This window comes from Corapipo altera, unplaced genomic scaffold (genome assembly GCF_003945725.1).
Source record: "Corapipo altera isolate COAL_440 unplaced genomic scaffold, ASM394572v1 50, whole genome shotgun sequence".
NCBI classification, from domain to species: domain Eukaryota; kingdom Metazoa; phylum Chordata; class Aves; order Passeriformes; family Pipridae; genus Corapipo; species Corapipo altera.
The window spans coordinates 7,436,835-7,458,967 of NW_020884889.1; the positions used below are offsets into that span (position 1 = coordinate 7,436,835).

Consider the following 22,133-nt stretch of genomic DNA (forward strand, 5'->3'; position numbering starts at 1 on the left):
GAGAGGAATGCAGAGGGGGTGACCTTGGCTCCCCCCTCGCACTGCTGCCAAGGTGGCAGCCTGAGGCAGGGCACAGAGGCCCTGCAAGGAGCTTGAATCTCCTGGAGATACCAGACTGTCATGAAGCCCCCTGTGTTCGTGATATGACCGTGGTGATAGTGACCTTTGTCTGGGGTGAACGCAGCCCACAGAGGAAGACCCCTTTGCCTGCGTCAAGGGGCCGAGGGAGCTTGGATACCTCCCTCGTGAGTGCTGGCAGAAATCCAGCCACAGCTGCTGCATGCATGGGATGAGGAGACCTGCTGCCTTAGAAGAGACTCCTGCTTTTGAGACTAGAAGGGATCTGTCCTTCTTTCCCTCCTGGACTTTTATTTGGAGGGGAGAAGAGATCTGATCCATTGTAAATACTATATGTCATGGTAGGGATAGTTGTGATCGTGTGTATAATGTGTTATAGTATTTATTTGTACAGTCATTGTAATATATTCCCTTTCCCCCATTTTGAGTCTGGTGTGTTTTGTCTGGAAAAACCCATCTCACATTAGGTTGAGATGTGGGAGAGGGGATGGAGCTAGGGAATTGGATTTTGGGGCTATCTCAAACCATGACACCTGTATTATGTGTTCTCGCACCCCAAGGCTTGCAGAAGGCTCTTTGCCATCGCCTCCGATCTGCTGTTTGTTGCAGGTCACAGATTTTTGTCCAATTTGCCATGGAACCTCGTGGCTGAGCAAAGTGTCTTCTGGAAAAGCATCAAGGGATGGAAAAATCTGTTACTTACTTCGGTAGCTTGTTTGAGTGATTTCACACATTCCCATCAGTTTGTGCCTAATTTGTCATTTACCTTTGTCTGCCAGTTTTTCTCTCTGCCCCTTGACATTTGAATCTATCTAGTTCAAAATTTAAAGGAAGATTTGGATGAAAATCTAAAATTTAAGCATGCAGCCAAACATGTATCCCAATTTTCTGGAGTTTCAAATCCACGATCTTGCTGTTTTGTAAAATCTCATCTATTCCCACCTGTCCCATTATTGTGTCTCCTTGGGGAATACCCACATAGTGTGTAATTCCAGTCTGTTGGGTGATTTTTCCTTCAGAAGGAGGCCAGAAACTGTGAGCACTGTCAAGTATCATTTGCAAGTATCAAATCCAAGCATTTTGTCAATTCAACTCCAATCTTATCCTGATCTCTGAGCTTCAGCATAATTTGGGGGGTTTATCTTTTTTGCTAAATGAGCAAAGAGCCCAGCAGAGATAAGTGTGCTACCAGTACCAGAGATAATCTTGTTCATTGGGACCAAGCAACAGAAAGCAACTGTTAATGGAAGGTACAAAACATCTGGATAACTTTGCAGCTGCTGAGGTGTTTTGTCATTAGAGAAGCAGTTTTCCTTGAGACCTGCAATACCAGCAAGCATTCTGTTTGTCTCGGGAGGATCAGAGAAGGGGTCTGGTATATTCATCATTAACATGAGAAAGGTGATGAATTAAGAATAGCGAATTCTAAGAGTCTTTATAAGGAGGTTATGTTCCATCCTCCATTACTTACCCACCTACATTTCTGTGCTATCACAGCAAAATTCTTCCTATGCCCTGTTGCATTCCTGTGGTGGAGGCTTTCTGAATGAGAAAGCTGTAAAAACAGATGAATCTCACAGGAAAGGATCTACTAAATCACCTGAGAGACGTTTCACTGGGAGTGTAAAACAGGAGACCGTGACTATTCCTTTTTTGTATCTTAACTGGGTTTTGTGACAAAGTCATTTTGTCTCCCTTGCAGACAACTTCAGCAACAGCAAGCGGAACTTGAAGTACATCAAAGAGATGGGCTGTCATCCTATGACTTATCTCAGGTGAAATTCTTGTGTTTTTCTTTTTGTGCCTCTGATCATTTAAAATGTAAAGCAATGGCAGATTTCAGCAAAACTAAAAGTATATTGTGACTGTCCCTGAATTGTTTTTGTCAAATACAGTGGAGGGAATTACCTTCCTCTGTGTATCTCAACAGGTGCCTGTTCCAAGTATACCACCTAATGTTCATGAGGGTGGAAAGTCTGTGGAAAAGCCTGATGCTATCTTCTCCCAAGAGAGAGATCCTAGATTTGCTGAGATGTTTGCTGGAATAACTACTTGTAAGTGAATGTCTCTGGTGTTTAATTTTTAATACTATGTTAAACTTGGTTCCATGATGTGGAGCACAGCTTCAAAAGAATGAAAAGAAACTACATCGTGGCAGAGAAATTTGTAAGCAGCAGCAGTCTTGGGGGACATTTCCTGGCATTTGCATTTAGTTGGTGTTTCCCCTAAAAATGATAGGAATAAATTCAAGGAGGGAAGGATAGATTTTATCACGAGAGCTACTTGTTTTTGCTTCCCTTTTTATTTCACAGGAACACCTTGAACAGTGTTCATAGATATTAACCATACTGAGCAGATCTTACCATTTCTAAGTATGTATTTTCTTTCTTAGACAGCCAGTGTGAGTTCACCTCTCTAAAAAGGGATGGATTAAGAAAGTTGCCATATAGTCTTAAGATAGACCTGCAGGTTTTTTTAAATCACCAGCTTTTGCAGTGATGCTTTCAGAGGCATATGCCTTGAAGTGTAATAATATACTTGTTCTCTGGTCAGTTGAGTCATCTCCAATCACGTTACCTGTCGAAGAGTCCCTGCTCTTTTTCCCACAACTTTAAAACTGGTTGGCAAGTTCTTCTAAGACTGATAGGAGTCTCAGGAACAGTAGATTTTTCTATATTTCTTGAAAATTACTGTGAGGACAGAGTCCTTACTGAGTGCTCTCACCAAAGGATTTCCCAGCCCTGTTCTAAGAGGTAACAGCCAACCTGCCGGTGGGAGAGATGTACCTGACTCAAACTAGCCCAGCCTGTGCTGCCTGTTGCCCTGACAGGCAGAAGTCATTGAGAAGACTGGCAGCTGAAGGGGTCATCTGAAATATATCTGTAGGAAACCAGGCTCATTAATTCCACTGCTTGTGGAAGAACTCATTGGTTGTTTATTGTTCTTAACTGTCCTCACTGAAAAAGAGAAATTTTTACATTTGTTTTAAATAAATCACTGTGCAAGTGTCACGCAGTGCACAGAGGAAACAACCCACAGGGTTGGACTCCAGGGGTGTTGGGAGATGACCTCACTGTGTTGGTTTCTTATGCCTGGCTTGGCCTTTTCAAACGGAGAAGGCATTGTAACTGCAGGATAGACCTGATACTCTGTCCTCCTGTTGCTAGGACTTCTCTGTTATTCCTGTTCATCCTTGTCTGTCTGCTCTAACAGTGAAGTCAACAGCTGAGGCCATAAAAGGGGTCCATTAGAAGTAGCAAGACTCCAACCCTAAACACCAGAATATGTTTTTCCAAGCAAGAACATACTGCTTTGTGGCTGCTTTGTTGGCTCTTTTTCAGGCAGCTCTCAACTGTTTGTGAGGAGGGGTTAGGGTTAAGGGTGTAGCAAGCTGTGAAGTAGCTGGGAAGTTATATTCTTGGAAATGCCATTTCTCTTTTCATTCTTATCAATTTACAGGCTGTGCTTTTTTTGGGACATTCTCCCTGTCTGAATTTCTCATGGAAGCTGTGATCAAGGTCTCCTCTGAATGATAAAAGATGGTTCACAGTTAGAGATGAGATACCCTGTCCAAAACCAATATTGACAAGCCTGCATGCTGCCTGCAAGACATTTGCATTATGTTGATACCCGATCTCTTTCTCTGCTACGTTCTGTGAAAACATGGGTTGACACAGGGAGATTGCTGCCATTATTGCATGTAGTGGCCACACATCATTAGAAAAACAAAAGTTGGGAGAGGAAGCCTGGCTTTACTGGTCCATGCAAGTGCTTTGAAGCCCAGGATGGTGCAGTTTTTAGAGATATTCATTCTAGAAGCAGAAACACTGGTTCTACTGGGAGATGGGCCATCATTGACCAGTACAGTGGTGGAGTTTAGAGAGGAGCAGGTAAAACACACACAAAAAAATTTTCAGTGCTGTACCAAAGGTGAGAGCAGAGAACTGTGTGTAAGTTCCTGAATAGGAGTACAGCTGGGAGAGATGTGGGCCAGATTCAGAGGCTAAAGAGCATTCAGGGTAACTCAGGAAGGAGAATTAACTGCTTGCGATTAGTCCCCTTTGTCTTGGCCTCATCCTGTGGCACAGACCCTGGTAGCTGCCATGGCAACTCTGCTCCACTTGAGGAATTCCAGTTCATTTAGAGCACTCTCAATTTTGCTGGTCAGTTGTTCTCAAATATCTAAAGTACCCACAGGATTTTGGCTCAGTCTTTTCCAACCCTGAGAGTTTGGTGTCCCTGCAAAGAGTGACCTTAGAAAATGGGACATCTCATGCAAGAATGACATTACTACATAAAAAGGAAAAATCATCTGCCCTTCTCAGAGAGATCCCTAGCCATTCTCAATTTTTCCTGCTACATACACAACATTCTCTAGATCTTGTCCCCATTTCTACCTGTTTTTTTGATATGAGAGTGTAGGTTTACAGCCCAAACTCGGTGACTGTGCTTGGCAATGGTGAGGAATTTTTACAAATTTCTAGATTGCAAAGGAAAAGCAATTGCAGCTTTCATCAGTGGCATGCACACTCCATCTCCAAGACTCCTGTGAGGTAATTTGAGGTGACTTTTTCGCTTGGGAAGGAAAGCTGGTGTGTGTTGGAGGCCTTTGGTGAGTCACACTCAGGTCTCTAAAAGCTAGGAAAAACTAAAAAATACTTCTGTTACTTGTGAACTGACTGAGCCTTTTGTCCAGGAGAGCGTCTTGTGAAATGAGTGGGAATCTGAAAGGATCAAAGGCAAAATGAGGAGGCAGACTTGATTCCTAGGCCTGTCAGGTGTGTAGCAACAAATGGTTGCAAAACCATCAGCGAGTTGCAGGGTGTTTTGTGCTTGGAGGGAAGGCTAAGAAAGTGAATAAAGGATGGTGGAGCAGACCTGGAAATTATTTTAAGAAAAGTAGTAGTAGCGAGATTTCCCTGGGTTTTGGAATAATCCAGTGCCAACTAATTAAATTAAGGGACCAAATGGTGCTGTTCACCCAACCTCGTTTCTTTCAATTAGGGATTGATCTCCAGTTGCCACATTAAGAATAGACTATAAAAGTTAATGGCATCTTCTTTTGTGTGTTATTCACTACACTGATTTGTCTCACATCCCACTGGGATTCTTGCATCCTATTTCATGGCCCCCTCAAGACATAGGACAGCAAAATCCTTGAGAGACCAGTGTTTTGCCTTGCTACGGCTCAGGTGTGCAAGTCTTGTGGCACTCAGACACCTGTGAGACTGAGATGCAGGTGGGGGCTGCAGGATCACCCAGGTTCTCAGGTGGTTACCCTGAGATGTGCCACCAGGCTGCCTGGGAAGTGGGTGCTCCTCTTCAGCTATCCCAGGGGAAGCAGATTGTCACCTGGTCAGGAGAGAGGCTCTGGCACTGTTCCTTGGGTTGTTTAACCCGGCAGGGTGGGGGCCCTCAGCTGCTACCTCAGTGCAATCAGCCTGTGATAAGAGCAGTGGCCCTGGGGGGCATTTCCTGGTGCCAGAAATGTACCCTCACCTGAGGCCGCTCCCAGGTAGCCCCAGAGGTCTTCAGACCATGTTTCATGTGACATTCCTCCATCCCCCTGAGCAGACCTCACATCTTTCTTCCAGAAAACCTTTGTTCCCCTTCCAGTCTGTAGCTGGGACCTGGGCACCCCTCACTCCCCACCTCAGCCAGAGCTGTGCTCTGTCTCACGTTCCTGCTCCTGCCTGCGTGGTCAGGAGCAGCTTCCAGCTTCCAGTGGGTCGGGGCTGTGTGGCCAGAGGGCACGTCCCAGTGCTGTGTTCCAGGCAAACAATGGCATTAATGAGGTATGGCCTGTGAGGAGGGTATGAAGGAGACACAAACCAGCTGTGCCTCTGGTTTCACACTGAATTGTCATACAGCCCTTTTGTGTCATTCCTAATGTGTTCCCCAGGGCTTTTTCATAAAGCTTTAAGAAGGAAAGAAAACTCCCTGCTGCCTATATACATTGCAATTGTCTTTAAATAATTTTTCCTTCGTTTTCTCATCCCCTAAATTAATTTTTTTCTGTGCTTTGTTTTTACTTTTGTAGCAGATAAAAAAATGATGGCCTCGGCATCCACAGCAGGAAACCAGCAGCTTTACTCACAGGGAAGCCCATTTCAGCCAGGACACTCGGGAAAGACTTTCAGGTACTTAGTCCAGATCCTGAATGTATCATTTTCTGTCTGAGAGTAGGGGACTGCTCCCCTTCTATCTGGTGGAAAAAAAACCAACCTAAGGTTGTTCTTTATGTGAATGAACTTAGCTATGTCTCTGCACTTCCCTGCTACGTGGTGTCTCAGCACTTAAACTGGGTTTACAAGCTGAGGTGATTTGGGTATCTCAGAATTATTGGCTGGTAAGTAGATACCTTTTGCTGTGATCGTGTAATTGGAAAAAAGCTAAGAAGCAACAACAAATCCTGAGGAATATTCAGCCAAGGTGGGAAGGTGCAAAGATTTGTTTTGCACTTGCAGCTGTCAGTACTCCTGCAGCCTGCCTTGAAGGGCATCAATGTGGATACCTTTCCAAAGGGAACAGAGGGATGCTGCATCCACAGTCCCAGTTCAGGACTGGGACACAGGCATGAATAGTTTTCTGAGGCAGCTCCCAAATACACATAAGATGGCAGTCTGGCATTTTCCGAGGCATTTTTGAGTTATTCTGTGTGTCTGTCATTTCCAGTCACTTTCTGAGAGTGTGGTAACAGCAATGGTATTTACCTTAGTGCCTTTTGGTATTGCTCTGGGATTGTCATACTGGAGTTTCATTCTCCTATTCAGACCAACCAAGGCTGTGGAAGTGAAGGAACACCCATTAAGAGCCTGTCAGTTCCAGGAACTGGAAAACATCTGCAAATGCTGATTTTATTTAAACCAATGTATTCTTAAAGTTATAATTGCTAATAATCTCAGTGGGGAGAAATAAAATCCCCATGCGTGTGTTTTCCAAATTAAAATCAAGAATAACTTGGGGGGATATGACAGTAAATTAAAATGTCTTTTAATTGGATATTGTATATTACCGGATAAGACTTGGCATCTTGGGGTTTGGCATGTGTTTTGTTTGTTTCTTTTGTTAATTCCTGATATTTAACTATAGCTTTTTTCCTACTACTGTTCTGTTACATCTTACATCAAGCAGTGGCTTGCACTTCTGCCAGCATTTCCACCCTCAATGAACTGTCCTCCTTGAATAATCTCCAGCCTGGCCCATTCAGTTACTGAGCCTGGGCAGCCTCTGGGCACTATTTTGCAGAATCCTGTTTTCAAAGTACATATTCCAGATATAATCCAAGCTCCTCAGATGATGGGACTTGCCAGTCCAGCTGAGAAGGCAGTAGGGCCAGCCCTCCCCAGCAGCTGCTCTGTGCTTCAACCAGGTTTAGATGGACTTTCTGGTCTACGTTTCCCTCTTTGGAATCTCTGTGATAGTAAAAAATAAAAATTAAAAAAAAAAAATAGAAAAACTCTACAAAGAATTTCTAAACACAGACTTTGCTTTTAGGCAGCTTAAGAAATAACTTAGAATAACAATGCCCATATTCAAATGCCTGCCACATTTTGCTTACACTATGGGAGGGATTCTGTCAGCCTTTTCCAAGGATTCTGATTCCAGCTTTTTCTCTGCTTAGTCCTGTTTACTTCTTTTCCCAATCTGCTCAGTTCTTTCTCTGTAAGATTGTGAAAATAAACAATAGGGAAGGGATTGGAGAAGAGAACAAAGTGTTTCAGTTGATGCACAAAAATGGTTTTGTATGCTGTGTCTTCATTTATATTCATTTATATAGGACATGTAAAGTATTGAATGTTTCTATATATAAAAGCCCATTCACAGTGTGTAGTTGTGTAGATTCAGTTGCTCAAGACTTCCATGAAAGTAAAATTAGGAAGTGTAACAGTCCTTCACAGAATTTTATTTATAATTAGGAATTTCTGGGTATTTCTCTGTAGTGAAATTCAGTAATTAGGGAACAGCTAACATATAAACAAGTTCCTTTGAAAATACTTTATTATTCCAAAGTTGTTACATTAGTTTAACTTCCTGTCTTGATTATTCTTTTGCCTGGGTATGTAACTGCGTGCTCTTCTTTAGCATCAGTTAGCGAAAAAAAGGAGTTAAAAGCCCAACTTTTAATATATAACACATATTTCTTCATTTCTCAGGCAGGAAACAAATAAAGAAGTACTTATAAGTATTGTCTTTTGCGCCCATCTTCATTTAGAGTGGCATTTAAGCAAATAAATACTGTTGACTTCAAGCACAAATTTACAATGAAGTACCTGCTTGAATACTCTCTGCAAGGAGGTTTTTTAATGTGTTAAATGCTAAACTAGTATGGGGCTAAGTGTTTATGCACTGTATGTGAGAACGATTTTATTCTTAGAAACCCTTTCAAAGAGATTACTGAAGTCTAATTAAAAATAATTTTGCCCACTGTGTCTGTTTGAACTGACATTTTAGAATACCAGTATGTTTCATAGTTTTGTGATGGTTTCAAGTAATTTTTTATCAAGACAGATTGAATAATTCATTTTAATGTCACTGTCAGCATTTTCATATCTGGAATACAGATTGTGCATTGAGAATTTGCCCTACAAATGAGGTTTCTGTTCCCTTAGTTCATCTGTGGTACATGTGCCTGGTGTGAACGACATCCAGTCTTCCTCATCAACAGGCCAGAACCTGACACAGATATCTCGCCAGCTCAACCAGAGTCAGGTGGCCTGGACAGGAAACCGGCCACCATTCCCAGGACAGGTATTGATTTAAATGCTTTATTTTCATGGTCATTAAAGATTTGCAATCTCTCTGCTTTTTACAAAAGAATTAGTAAACCCCATTTATAACGTGAATGTTATTAGTTTGTGGTTGGAGAGGAATCAGTACCTCGCTTCTGTTCCTTGGCAGGTTGTAATAATCTGAGCCAGCTGCCCCGTGTGTAACTGCACTGGATTTTGTGCTGACCTAAAGCCCAGGAAGGTCTTTGTCCTGCTTTTGTTGTATATGTGCACTGGATGAAGTAAAAGAGGACAGATCTTCTGTTTTAGTATTAAGCCTGTGAATTAAATCTTTCTGGGACCAGGACCTTGCACCCAGCAATGTTACCCACAGTTATCAGGGTCGACAGAAGGAGCACATACAAATCCAGGCATGAATTCAGGGCAGAGCTGTTCAGCCTGTTGCCCTTCCATTAGCACTGTGTCGTGTGCTGGAGGAAACAGCACATGCCTCCATCAGATGCCTTGTGCTTGTCAATGTTAGCCCAGAAATCACTTCCTGTTCTGTGTAACAATTAAAAAAAACTTGTTTGAAACTGTTAGAAGACAGATAATATGAAATGGTCAAGTTTGATCTTAATAATGCTGCTCTTAATCACTCTTGACTTCCCATTGTTTGGTAGGCTGGAATGGCATGTTGGGGTGGGCACTAAGTAACTTTTCAGCAACTGAATTGTTTCCACATCAATCTCTGATTCTTCCCAGCCCACAGTGTGCCCTGATTATCTGTCACACCTGGTTAAGGAAATCCTGTCATAACATTAACTTGTTTTTTTAACTGATATGGAGGGTGCTGAAAATGACTAAAAGAAATTACTCGTCCCTCCTACTGCACAAATTCTGTTCAAGTCAATGGAATTTGTGTGTGATTATAAGGAATTGGAATTCATTTATCCATCTTAAATAAAGTAAAACAGAGTTAAGTCTTGCAGAAGTGACATGGCATGCTCTCACTGCCATTGTGGAAACCTTTAGAAATGTGCAATTTCTTAGCTTGGAACTGAACTGAAGACTTAATAGCCTCTTCCTCATGTTATGTGCCTGTTGGGATCTTTTTTAGTCCCACAGCTTCCCTGCATTTTTCCAAAAATCATAGAATCATTAAGTTTCGAAAAGACTTTTATGATCATCAGCCGTTAACCCAGCACTGCCAATTCCACCTCTAACCCATGTCCCCAAGTGCCACATCTACACGTCTTTTAAACACCTCCAGGGAGGGTGACTCAACCTCTTCCTTGGGCAGTGTCTTCCTGTCCCTGACAACCCTTTTGGTGAAGATATTTTTCCTGCTGATAAATGATGGAAAGTGCCTCAGTGAGCACTTCTGCCAACTCCCTCAGTCCCCTTGAATGGATCCCATCCAACCCCATACACAAGACACACTTGTGTGTGTCTGAGTGCTGTGGCAGGTCACTGACTTTTTCCCCTTGGATTGTGGGACTTCATTCTGTTCCCTGTCTTCCAGGCAGGAATAGCTTCACTTTTGTGCATTGATTGCCAGTAACAGTGCACATCATTAAAGGCATCCAGAGATGTAATCACCTTTAATTTCTGTTTGTGAAATTGGTTAGCCGGTGAGTTTTTCTTGGGACTGCTGCACTTGTTCGTATTGTGGGAAATAGTTTATAAGCAGATTCTGTCTGTAGCACTATACGTTGTTGTAGCACATGACTTTGGATGAGACACTTCACCCCTTTAGTCTCTGTACATGTTTTTTGTGTCTCAAAGCAGCCTGCAGTGTTTAATAATTTGTGTAACATTCTTGGGGATCCTATGATGAAGCCACTGTGTAGGTGAAATGACAGCAAGTTGGTTTGTAGTACCCTTGCATTAACTCAGCTGCCCAGTGAAAGTAGTGTTAGGCTGTTTCTTCCCATCTCCCAAGGCTGGTGATTCACCCTCCCAAGCCTTTTACAAGGCAAAATTATTGCTACCTGTATTTCATAAGCAGAGAGAGAAGGGAGCTCATTAGCTTTGAAACTTCTTTGGCCATTTACTACCAAGCACTGGAGACTCTGGTCATCTGAGAACTGAGTGTATTCTGCAAGATGTTCAGATAACTGTGATTTTACTGTGGCACTGCAAAATCAATACACCTGGAAAATAAAGGTAAATTCTTTATACATGTTCAGTTTGAGATTCATCTTTGTAATAGAGGTGAAGGATATCCTGGTTTTCCATACAGCTCTGATACAGAGTACATGTGAGTTAATCAGCAGGAGAGCTGTAAGTGTTGGTTTACAGTCTGTTGTGTTCCTTGTGCAGCAGTAAGCTGGCTTTGACAGAAATGAAATATGGCTGAGACAGGAAAAACGTGCCTGTTCACATCTACGGAGTTTATTTAGTCTTTGCTTTATGTTGTTAAAAAGTGATTCTGCTGTGCTGTTCCTCAACAATAAAACTTATCCTTTTTTTTACCCTTTATTCCTCAGCAAATTCCATCTCAGTCTGGCAAGGCTCAGTCATCTCCCTTTGGGATTGGAACAAGTCACACCTACCCAGCTGATCCATCGTCATACAGCCCCCTTTCCAGCCCAGCCACCTCTTCTCCAAGTGGGAATGCCTACTCCAGCTTGGCAAACCGAAGTGCAGGGTTTGGTAAGTTTTAAATGATGTAAAACAGAAATGCACATATAAATGAAACTCTCCAGTATTAACTTCATTAAAAATCCTCCAACCTGTTCTTTTGGTGAGTCAGTTGGGAAGCCCAGGTGATGAGAGCATTTTGTTTTCTCCTACTGAATACAGGGAACAAAGCTGACCTGTTTCCTCCACACTGCATCTGCTCCACATCCAACACACTTCAGAATATTGTGGCATTTTATGGCATGAGGGAAGTTTTCTTATTTTTTTCCAGTAAATGCTGTCATAAAAGAATCAGAAGTTGCTTACATTACTAGTACAAATCTTCCCTGATTGTGGTCAGCAGGTTCAGTTTCTTTTTATTTGTCAGGAGAAAACTTAAGTGGCACAAATTTGCGTTCAGTTCATTTTTCATCTTTTCTGCCTGCACAGCAGCATCCTCTTGCACAGAGATGGTGTGTTGGAGTTTGGCTGGAAACAGGATTTGTTTTATACTGCTACTGACCTAATCAGAGTAGGTGCCATGTTTTGAAATTGTTTTCTTTTCCTATTACATGCTAATTTAATGGCTTTCAGACCATGACCCGGTGCAGAATAATATTCAAGAGTAAAAAATACAGTGAATCCATCCATGATAAACACACATGAATTCCATGAAAAATGTCACTGGCTGGTAATAATGTGCAATTCCAAAAAGCATAGGTAGCAGTGAGCTAATGTGTGTCATTTTTCCCCTGTCCCTTGGGAACAGACCTGGTGCAGACCCGCTGCAGACCTGTGCCTAGAAAAAATGCATTGGAAGGGAGCTCTTCCCACAGAGCTTATTTCTGCCTCCATTTCCATTTCCACCAGGCATTGTACATTTGTTTATGAGACAGACTTGTATTTCAGGCCTAAGCTACTTGGCAAGAACCCTTTCACCTAATGAGAAACATCTCCTGACCTACATCAGCTTGGATGCTATTAATAACAGCCTTCACGGAGACGAATGGCTTCGACCGCTGGCTGGCTGTAACTGCTCTGCTGAAAAGAAGCATCATTTGCTTCACTGAGTTAATTTCAATGTATTGTTCTGAGGGGAAAAAAAACCAAAACCACCAAACTTGCAATCTTTCTTTTAAAGGGTAACTTGGTTGAATTTTATTTTGGCCCTTAAAATGGCTGCAGGGTTTCTGAGTCAGCTGAATTACTGGTTGTGGTAATGTCAGTAAGGGAAGAGCTGTAATCATCTACTTCTGATGTGATAGAAGTACATCACTACAGCCTGTTTACTTTCCTGTAAAATGTTCCCTTTATCTATGTTACATGGCTTAGCTGGTAGCCAAAAGGACTGGATTGAGCAGGTGTTTCTATATTTTCTGAAGCCATGACTGTGAGCAGTGGCTGATTTGTCATGACTGAGTCTGGTTATCAAAGACTTGACATAGCACATGTGTGGAAGTTTGGCACAGGAAATTTGGCACCCTTGGCAGAGGACACTGATGATCAGGAGGAAGAAGCAGATATACACAGCTTGATTCTCTACAGTGAGAGGGAAACGGGCAAAAATACTTGGAGTAGTTATATAGAAAAACATATAGAAGAAAAAGAGGAAAAAATGTTTGAGGAAAAGCGTAAGCCTGGTGGCAATCTTTCTAAAGTGCTAATTCTTAGAAGGACATACTGTAAATAACGGAAGGAAAATTATCCAGAAATATTACACATACAGTGCCAGTCTGTAGAAATACAGAGTAAAATGTGTTCACCTTAAGTGTGCTCTGTGGCTGTACTCCTGAAAAAATGAATGTGTAACAGGTAGCCAACATGTGTTTTTTTTCTGGTAGACTATCCAGAAGAAATTAAATCTCTCTGAAATCATCATTTTAAGTGTATTTATTATAAAGCCTTGCTGTTTGTGTTACTCTGTGAAATGTAAATGGCCTCAGACTTTTAAGAAACTATCACTGTAGGAACAGGATGATAATTTGCTGTAAACGGTGTGTTAAATAAATCATTTTGCATGTATAATGTTGGATAGTCCAACAAACAACACTGCATTTAATGCAGTAATGATTGCATTTAATACTGTGAGGCTGTTGTGTGTTGATCTCACTGTTTCTACATCTGCTTAAGGAATCTTACATCTACTTACGTGCTTCTTAGATGGGTAGGAAACTGTGCACCCACTGCTCTGCAACAATTCAGCCTTTTGAAGAGAGAGAGCATTCAGATGGTGCAGTTTGGTTTTTAAGTGAAATGGCAAATACTCCTTATAGTGATTGAAAAATGTTGGGGACATGCTTGAAAATTGTCTTCCCATACCTGGCTTATGTGTCACTGTGCATTCTGCTGTGGGCAGTTCATCTGCCAGGTTGTGCAGCCACGGCCTTGAGCTTTGCTCCTGGCTTGGCCCCCACCCTGCAGTCAGGGCTGAAACTCCCTTTCACTTCCACCCCACAGGGCTGGTGTCCCTTGGGATCTTTTCTCCAAGACTTATTTACAAACCCAGGCACTGATGGATGATGCCTCAAAGCAGGCAGGTGTTTTGGAGGAGCTGCTGTCTGACTTGTGCCCTTTCTCCCCTCCTGCAGCTGAAGGTGGCCAGAGCAGCGGCCAGTTCCAGGGGAGACCTTCCGAAGTCTGGTCGCAGTGGCAGAGCCAACACCACAACCAGCAGAGCAGCGACCAGCACTCGCACCCGCAGCCCAGTCAGACCGAGGTGTTCCAGGTGAGGAGAGTTCAGTGAGCCCAGAGTCCCTCTGACAGCCTCTCACTGCTGAGTTCAGAGCCGTGGCCCTCGAGGGTCAGGGTGCAGCAGGGCTTGGGGCCGTTCCCTCCTGCTGGGTGCTGCTCTAGGTCTGCACTGCTGTTAGCTGGCCTGAGCTACTGAGCTGGTTTTGTTTCCTGCCACAGAACAGCGTCTTTGCTGATTTAAAATGCTATTTCCCCATCTCTTTGCACTCTGCACTTAGGGCTCATGTCTTTTGCAGAGAACCCAAGAAGTATTCCCAGGTGTAGCGTCTCTCTTATCCTGGTTCTGGCCTCTAACATCTCAGTCAAGTCCAATTAGACATCAGTGTGTTTGTCTTTGATAGTTCAAGCAGGAAAGGAGTCTGATACTGTGTAGAAGATAGTGGCCAATAATTTTTTAAGGTTAAACCCAGTCAGATATCAGATAGATGGTAAACAATCCTCTTCAACTATGTAATTTTGTAATACTACCTATAATTTTGAGCCTTCACTACAGGTGGAGTAGGACTTCCTAAGTTAACTAATACCATCACTGTCCTTGTATAACTGGTTTTAAATTAGATCAAGAAGACAGTTTCCAAGAAAACAATGCAGATAAATGCAGGAAAGACAATTCAAGCCCCAAGCAAGGTTTAGAAGTGGGGCACCTCATTATCTTTTAGAAAGTAAATTCACCTGCAAGACCAGGCTCGTGCACAGTTGCTTGCAGGAATGCTGCAGAAGAGATGTTAGCATGGAAATACTCCTGTGTGAATGAACCATTGCTTCACACAGAAACAAATAACAGCCTGTCTGCATGCTTTTAGCCCATGACCCAGGCAAGATTAATCTGCTGCATCTCTTTGTGTTAGTGAAGTTTAATCGCTTTGCAAGTACTTTAACCCAAAAGAATATTCAGAGGGATTCCAGTGGAGCTGGAATCCAGTGACAGCATAGTTTGATGGCCAACAGAGACACTGGGCTCCAAGCAGGGTCTTGCTTGTGTCAGGCAAGTGCTGTGTCCCAATAAAATTCTCAATAAATTCGTGGGAAGAAGACCAGAGGAGAAAAGGAGAGCTGGGCTCACCTGCAGACCTCTTGGAGGTGAGTGTGCATTTGGAGGGAACTAGGATAATAACTGGGTGTGATAAGAAACTTGGATGAACTCAGTTCAGAGGCCTCCAAGAAGCTGCTTGGATTGTTTGTGCCCAAAGCCAGCCTTGGGTTAGCTGGACATAAGGAGAGAGGCAGACTTGAGAGGGGACCCTGCTGGATCTGTACCTGAGGAGAAGTCGTCCTAGAGGCCCCAGCAGCAGAAATGCCTTCAGAGATGGAGATGTAAACAGATGGGGGCATCTACAACTTCCCTTTGGCTGGGAGAGAATGTGGGAAAACATTAAATAAGCACAAGTTTTGGTCAGAAAAGGAAGGCCCTCCCTGGCAGCTCAGACACTGCCAGTTTTATTCACAACCACATCAACAGGGATACTATGAAGACCTCAGATGGATTTTAATCAGTCTTTCTTTTGAGGCGACTTCCAGTGCTCAGCAGCATTCTGAGTTATTCTTTCACAGAGCAGATCCTGTGAGATTTCTTGTTTGTTTTTTTGGTTTTGTTTTATTGTGAGGATAATGAGCCATCCCTGGCAAAACTTGGCTTTGCAGTAAGAGCTTATTATTGTAAGGACTGACAGGAAAAGCAAGCATAAACTCTGGTTTTCCCAGCAAGGGATATCTTTTCCCTGTGGCTTTGGTCTCCGGCGGAGAGGAAAGGTTGAGTATTTTTTGAAGCCTCCTGCAGAGACCTTACTTGGCTCAAGACACGTGGGAGCAATTACCATGAAATCCCGTTTCTCCTGAGAAGTTCCTACTATTTCCTCTGCTTCTGTACAGTCATGAAGGCTGCTTGGGCATCCTGTGAGCTGGGGTGGGTGTCCAGTCTTTAGTGTTCTGCAGAGCACTAATATGTTCGCTTAGAGAGTGCTGGGGAGGAGACCCTGCCCAGACCCACCCTTACACAGCAGGAGCTCGAGCCTGTGAGGTGTTTTATACTTCCCATGTAGTGAAACCAAAGAGTTTGCCTCTCTCCATGTGTAGCTACCCATTCCAAGGGGAGCTCTTCCAGTCTGGAAGGAGTAGGAGGCAGCTCAAGTGTGCCTCGTTCAGAGGAGCAATCCAAAACTTCTGCCCTGTGTAAGTCCCACCTCTTGCTCAGAAACACTCCAGCAAACCATAAGTAGCACATAAACCTTAGCCTGGCCCCCTGTTCAAATCTGGTTTTCACCTTATTTATCTAAACTTGGCCTTTTCTGGCTTTACACTGAAAAGATGAACAGGAAACAGTTTGTGTCTGGATAATGTGTTAGCAAGTGACACTTCACTTTGATTTTTCCTTATCGTGCAGGACATGCTGCCGATGCCGGGGGATCCGACGCAGGGCACTGGCAATTACAACATTGAAGATTTTGCTGACCTGGGCATGTTTCCACCATTTTCTGAGTAGCTTGCAAAGCAGAAATGGAAGTTCTTCTCCAAGGCCATTTCAGTGTAATTTTGGCGCTGCTTTTTCTGTGTTGCATTTCTGTAGAAGCTACTAAACCAGAAGACACGTTTCTCATGTTTCAGATAGTGGTGTAGGGCTTGCTCTCTCCTCCTTGGGGTGCATTCAGTGCCAGCAGAGGAGCTCCAGCACTTGTTAGTGTTCATTGACAGCTCCATTATTTTTTTTTTTATTTTATTGTCATCTACCTCAGAGATGAAAAACTTTGCTTGATTTAAAAAAAAAAAATCTCTGAGTCTTAAATATTTGAATGTGAATGATACCTAATATTTCCTTTGAATGGTAATTTTTAAATAGATAACAAAGTAACAAAGACTAACAGAGAAAAGGTAAGGTCATGTCTTGTTACAGTGCCTACCGCTCAATTTCGATGCCTTGCTTTAAGCTTAAGTTTCTGAAAGCAGACACAATATTCTGTTTTCTTTGATTCTTGTAGTTTTTAGGTCACTTTAAATGTTGAGATTAAGCAACATAATGTAGGCCTCTCTCACCAGAAGATTCAGCTCTGCCTTTTCTAACTTAAACTTGAATGTGTGTACATTTTGGTACTTTATGTATATCTTGTGCTGTATGAAGTGGTTTCCTGTACTGGTTTCTTTTGCCTTTACAAAGGGTCCATTCTGGAGTGTACTGAAAAGTTTGATGATGTATGTGACGGATTTGAATATCGTGAGAATCTCCATCCCTTCACATAGGTGTTCTTACTTTTAATTCAGGTGGTTCTCTGTTCAGAACAAACATTTACTTACATAAGCTATTAGTCTGGTTTTGCACTGAATTGAGGCCTATAACCTTGTACATTTCTCACTGGCTGCTTTAATTTCTATTGTTCTTGCTTTCTCAAAAAAATTGCCTCGTAAAAAATGACTGTAAACACATCGATATTGCATTTTCTATATTAGCTGCATTTCCTTTCTGTGAAGTACTTTTTTATACTGTGAAACCTCACATTTTAACAGTGCAGGGTGGTGGCCTGTTACTAGGAAATCATTCAAGCTCATTTGCTGCAAGCAGTGAGATGGTTTTGTAGTGTATAATTTTTTTAGAGTGAGTTGGTAATAGATATCGATTGGACTATTGTCCACTGCGTATACAGTGATAACTTGAATTTTTGCTTGGATTCCCAAGCAATTGCTTCTGTTAAACCCTTTTAACCCTATTATGTTAAATATGGGATTTTCAGCTTACCAAGTATGTTGAGGACTCTTGACTACTCTGAATGCCATATGCTTTTCTGCAGAGGTAAGTTAATCATCTTCCTCTTCGATGAGTCACCTACCGTATGTCTTCATCAGAGATGTGGTAGGAAGTTTTTTATTCAGTATTTCATATGCATGATGAGTTACAAAATTGGATTGCAAGGTCAGAATTTTTATCCAGATCATTTCTTCTGGAATGGGAGGAGAAGGAATCGCTCACGAGGACAAGAAACCCCAAGTTCCCACGTGCAGGTTGTTCACGACCTTTGAGGTTGGACAGTGGTAGCCAGCCTTTGCAGAGGAGGAAGGGGATAGCTTTCCTCAGCTTTTGCATATTCATGGGCCATCAGGGACCTTGAAACAGCAACCCCAGGGCACAGTCCCATCCAAAAGATCTCAGTGTGTGCAGTAATTCTTAGACCTCACAGCACGAAGTTCTTCCTTCTCGTAGCCCCTCTTGAATTCTGGGGTGCCTCTGACAGAGGGCATGGTGCACATCACTACAGTCCATCCTGTCAGGATTCTGTCCTGGGAAGCAGGCAGGCCCTGCCCTATAGCCCACTCTGGCCATGCAGGTTTTGGGCTGTGAGCATGGCCCAGGGACACAGCTGTCACAGGTTGGCCGTGTGGTGGTGTGCCCATCTGACACTGCTTTCCCAGCCTTCTCCGAGATCAGCATGTAGGTTTCATATTCAGAAAGAGTCCTTTCTACTATTTCTTTCACTAAATCTGGGACCAATCTCTTACCCTATGAGCAAGTGGGGTTAGGGACTCGTTTTGTAGGAAATTTTTGTATATCTGTAGATGCAGTACTTGAGAGGCCTCAGATCTCCTGGTCTGTACCTGCCTCACCGAATCACACTGAGAACAAACAAAAAACCTCATATCTCTTCTCTCCCAGAGATCAGGAAAACACCTTTTTAGGTGAGCAAGCCATGCTCTTACGCATTATTCTTTTAAATACATGAATGTTTATTCTCTCAGAGCCATCTCCGTTTTCCCTCGTGCTGCTGGGATCAGTGAGTGCTCATGGAATTGGACAGGCAAAGCTCTGCTGCCCCAGAGTGAAATTCAGTGATGTAATTCACCTCTCTAAGAGGTGCCTGGGTGCTGCACTGGCTGAGCGAGGCACTCAGTGTCTGTACAGGGACTTGAAAGGGGCTGATCACGAGGGAGGGAGCAGTAGGTGAGCAGCTTGTGTCCCTGCACAGAAGATGCTTGACATGATAAATGTAATTTCTTATAAAATTCTTAAAAAATATTTCTCCCTGAAGTGAAAAAATATTGGAAAAAATGCTGTTCCTCTGTCTTATTTTACCCTACTAAGTGCTTTAAGCATGTTTATAATTTACATTACTTCCTGAATTCAATTTAAAAATGGGGTTTTTAAAGTAATTTTCTTTCTCCTGACCTCAGCAATGGTAACTTCCTCACTGTATCATGGTTTTTATACTACTGGAGAAGGCTTCTCATGTACAGAATTTGGTTGTGCAGTTAGAAGTGCACTGTTAGCAGAATTTGAAGCACATCTCTTTTTTTGCTGTTGTTTCTAAATACAGTATTATTCTTTTTTAAATCGGTATACCTGAGGGATCAGAGCATGGACTGCTTCTTACATTGTGGACTACTCCTGCCTTTTTGGTAGGGAAAGGTGAGGGCTACTCTGTTAAGGGCAGTCTGGACAATGCCAGGTTTGGGGTTTCCCCACGAGCCATTATCACCCCCTGTTTCTGTTGTGCCATCCTGAGCCAGTGCTTTGTTCTTGGCATCTCCACCCTTCCTCCCCTCACGTTCCTGGCCATCCCATCCCTGCAGTGCTCTCCCAGCCTGTGTGGGAGGCACTGGGTTACCATTCCCAAGCCAGCGAGGAGGGAGCAATTAATGAGCTTAAAGAGTTTGGCAACTTTGTGCTTCTGACCAAGCAAACGATCAAGTCGAGCCTTTGCTGCCGCCGGGCACCTGCGCTGCCCTCCCTCTGCACTCTCGTGTCCGTGGCTTGCTCCTCTCCAACAGCCACGCCCCAGGTCTTGTGGCTGACAAAGCTGTGTAGCCTTGGCTGTGCTGTATCTTTTTGTCATGTGTTTGGTTACTGAAGCAAACTTACTTATATCCTATAGCTGAAGTTATAAGGTGCATTGGGAATGCTGATGTTTTTATTACGTGCCGTCGGTGTAGCTTTGCTGGCACTCTGGCTTCCAGTTTCCAGAATTTCACAGGTGGTGGATTTCTTGTTTCTTTTGTGTTTTCTAAGCTGGAAATAAAGCCGTGATTTCTGATCAAACTGTTGCAAACACAGTGTTTCTTGAAACGGAATCTTTTGGGGTTTAAACTAAGGGAGCAAGAAACTGCAAATAGTGATGGTCTGGGTGAGTTATTTCAAGGAGCAGACATGTAGACTGAGAAGATTTTAGCTATGAAAATATTTATATTCATTTATTCAGACAAGAAATCCTGTTTAACAAGAGGGATTCCATCACATTACTTGTGCAAGTGCTACTGGCAGTACTACAGTGATGCTTTAACCAGATAGTTCCATTTGTAGCTTTGTTGCCTTTTCTTTTGAAGTACAGTATGAAACTGTAAATACTTCTTGCAGAACTGCCTTTTTAACTCTTAATTACTTTTGGCACAGTGTTAAATAGTGTTGGATTTACCCAATTGCTATGACATATATTTTTATACATAGGTGTACTCTTTTTTCGAGAATAATACAGCCATTTTGTCATTAATGCCTTATTGGTGTCATACTGCTGTTGCTCTTTGTTTGCAAGGTATCGAGTGGACTAGTTTCTAGTTCAGATATTTTCACTTTTTCTGGCAGTGCTCAAGTTTGGCTTCAGGTGATTTTTGCCAGAGTCCCATTTTTCACAGTTGTTAACTGTGAGAAGAAGAAGAGAATGTAGGCTTGGGTTTGTTGCTGTTAATGGAGCAAAGAAAAGGTGATGGCATCTAATTGTCTTTAAAAGGTCAGTCTTTTCCAGAGTGCATTTCATGAAACTGATGACTGTGGGCACTGATTACTTTGTGTAGATTAATGGTATTTAAAAAAAAAAAAAAAAAAGGAGAGAAAAGGAAGAAAAAGAAAACAACTCCAAAAATGGGCTTCTGCCATTGTTAGGCACTTGGTTATGTATCTGTTTAAACTCTTCATATTGATGTGAAATTGTGCTGTGGATAAAGTGTATTTTGTACTTCTGAATGTTCTATATTTATGACTAACAAGTACAGAATCAGTTGTGTGTATGTATAACTAATAACTGCCTTTTTAAATTTCATTAAAATAAAAATGTCATGAGCTGTTGTTAATTCCTGTCTTTCTGTAAATAAGTAAGATATACTGTTGGGAATTGTCAAGTAAGAAGTAATCCTGAATTATAAGATTCATGCCAGAAATCAGAAGATGAAGCATTGATCTTTGTCTTTGAAATCTCCTCCTGCACTTTGTGGTTGGGGACAGGATGTTCCCCTTTTATCTGTCTTGTAAAGGCTGTCCAGAGGGAGCAAGAGAGGAATGATAGTTTGAGAGCTCAACTGCTAAAAGAAGTTCCAGAAAAACATTAATTCACAGCCTGTTTTGCTGAGGTGTGTGAATCGGTGTATGTATTGTGCAGGGTTTCATTAGAGCACAATTGATTTAGAGTTAATTCATGGTCTGTGGCAATATTTATTCACTCCCTGGGGCGGTATCACAGTGGTTTCCTTGTCCACCTTTTGGTCCCATTGTTCAAAGTTGAAAAATACTTGTATCATTCCCACAACTATTCTGGTGACCTTTTCATCAGCCCTTCTTATGTAAGGCGCATTTGCCTTTCACTGTGGTTCTTCATTGCATTTATACTGTATTTTTGTCAACTTGATAGCTTGTGAGCAGGATTTACCTTTCTAATAAATCCAAAAAGCTGATGACTGGACCATGGCAGGAGCTGAAGGTGCTGAGCCCCAGGGCCTGTGTTCCTGATGTGGGGTAGGTGGTGTTTTCACAGCTCATACTCCATTTTCAGGGCTCTGCTTGTGGAGAATGGCCATGGGCTCTGCTGGGCCCCAAAGGAAACTGGAGCACTCAGATGGACTTAGTCGTACTCAGCCACCAGCCCCCCTTGCTCTGTCAGGCTCTGCTCGCTTTTGCTTGTGCCAAAGACAGAGGTTGGTCCGTGAAAATGTGCCATTCGAGCTGTTTTGCTGTGAAAATTGGGTTTTCAGCAAAGAGATGTTCTTTTGGCATTTGCTCAGATG

General features: G+C 42.6%; 1 protein-coding gene across 4 annotated transcripts in view; it reads left to right on the forward strand.

Moving 5' to 3' along the window:
* ARNT2 (aryl hydrocarbon receptor nuclear translocator 2) overlaps nt 1-21,206 on the forward strand; it is a 98,888-nt gene extending 77,682 nt beyond the window's left edge. For 3 of the 4 annotated variants that reach the window (XM_027644314.1, XM_027644317.1, XM_027644316.1), the window contains 7 exons: nt 1,781-1,853; nt 2,009-2,132; nt 6,119-6,218; nt 8,691-8,829; nt 11,282-11,447; nt 14,003-14,139; nt 16,546-21,206. In XM_027644314.1, the coding sequence (XP_027500115.1) occupies nt 1,781-1,853; nt 2,009-2,132; nt 6,119-6,218; nt 8,691-8,829; nt 11,282-11,447; nt 14,003-14,139; nt 16,546-16,644 (838 nt within the window). In that variant the 3' untranslated portion in view covers nt 16,645-21,206. The remainder of the gene's footprint in view (nt 1-1,780; nt 1,854-2,008; nt 2,133-6,118; nt 6,219-8,690; nt 8,830-11,281; nt 11,448-14,002; nt 14,140-16,545) is intronic. The other variant, XM_027644315.1, reaches the window with a different exon arrangement.
* The last annotated feature ends 927 nt before the right edge of the window (nt 21,207-22,133 follow it).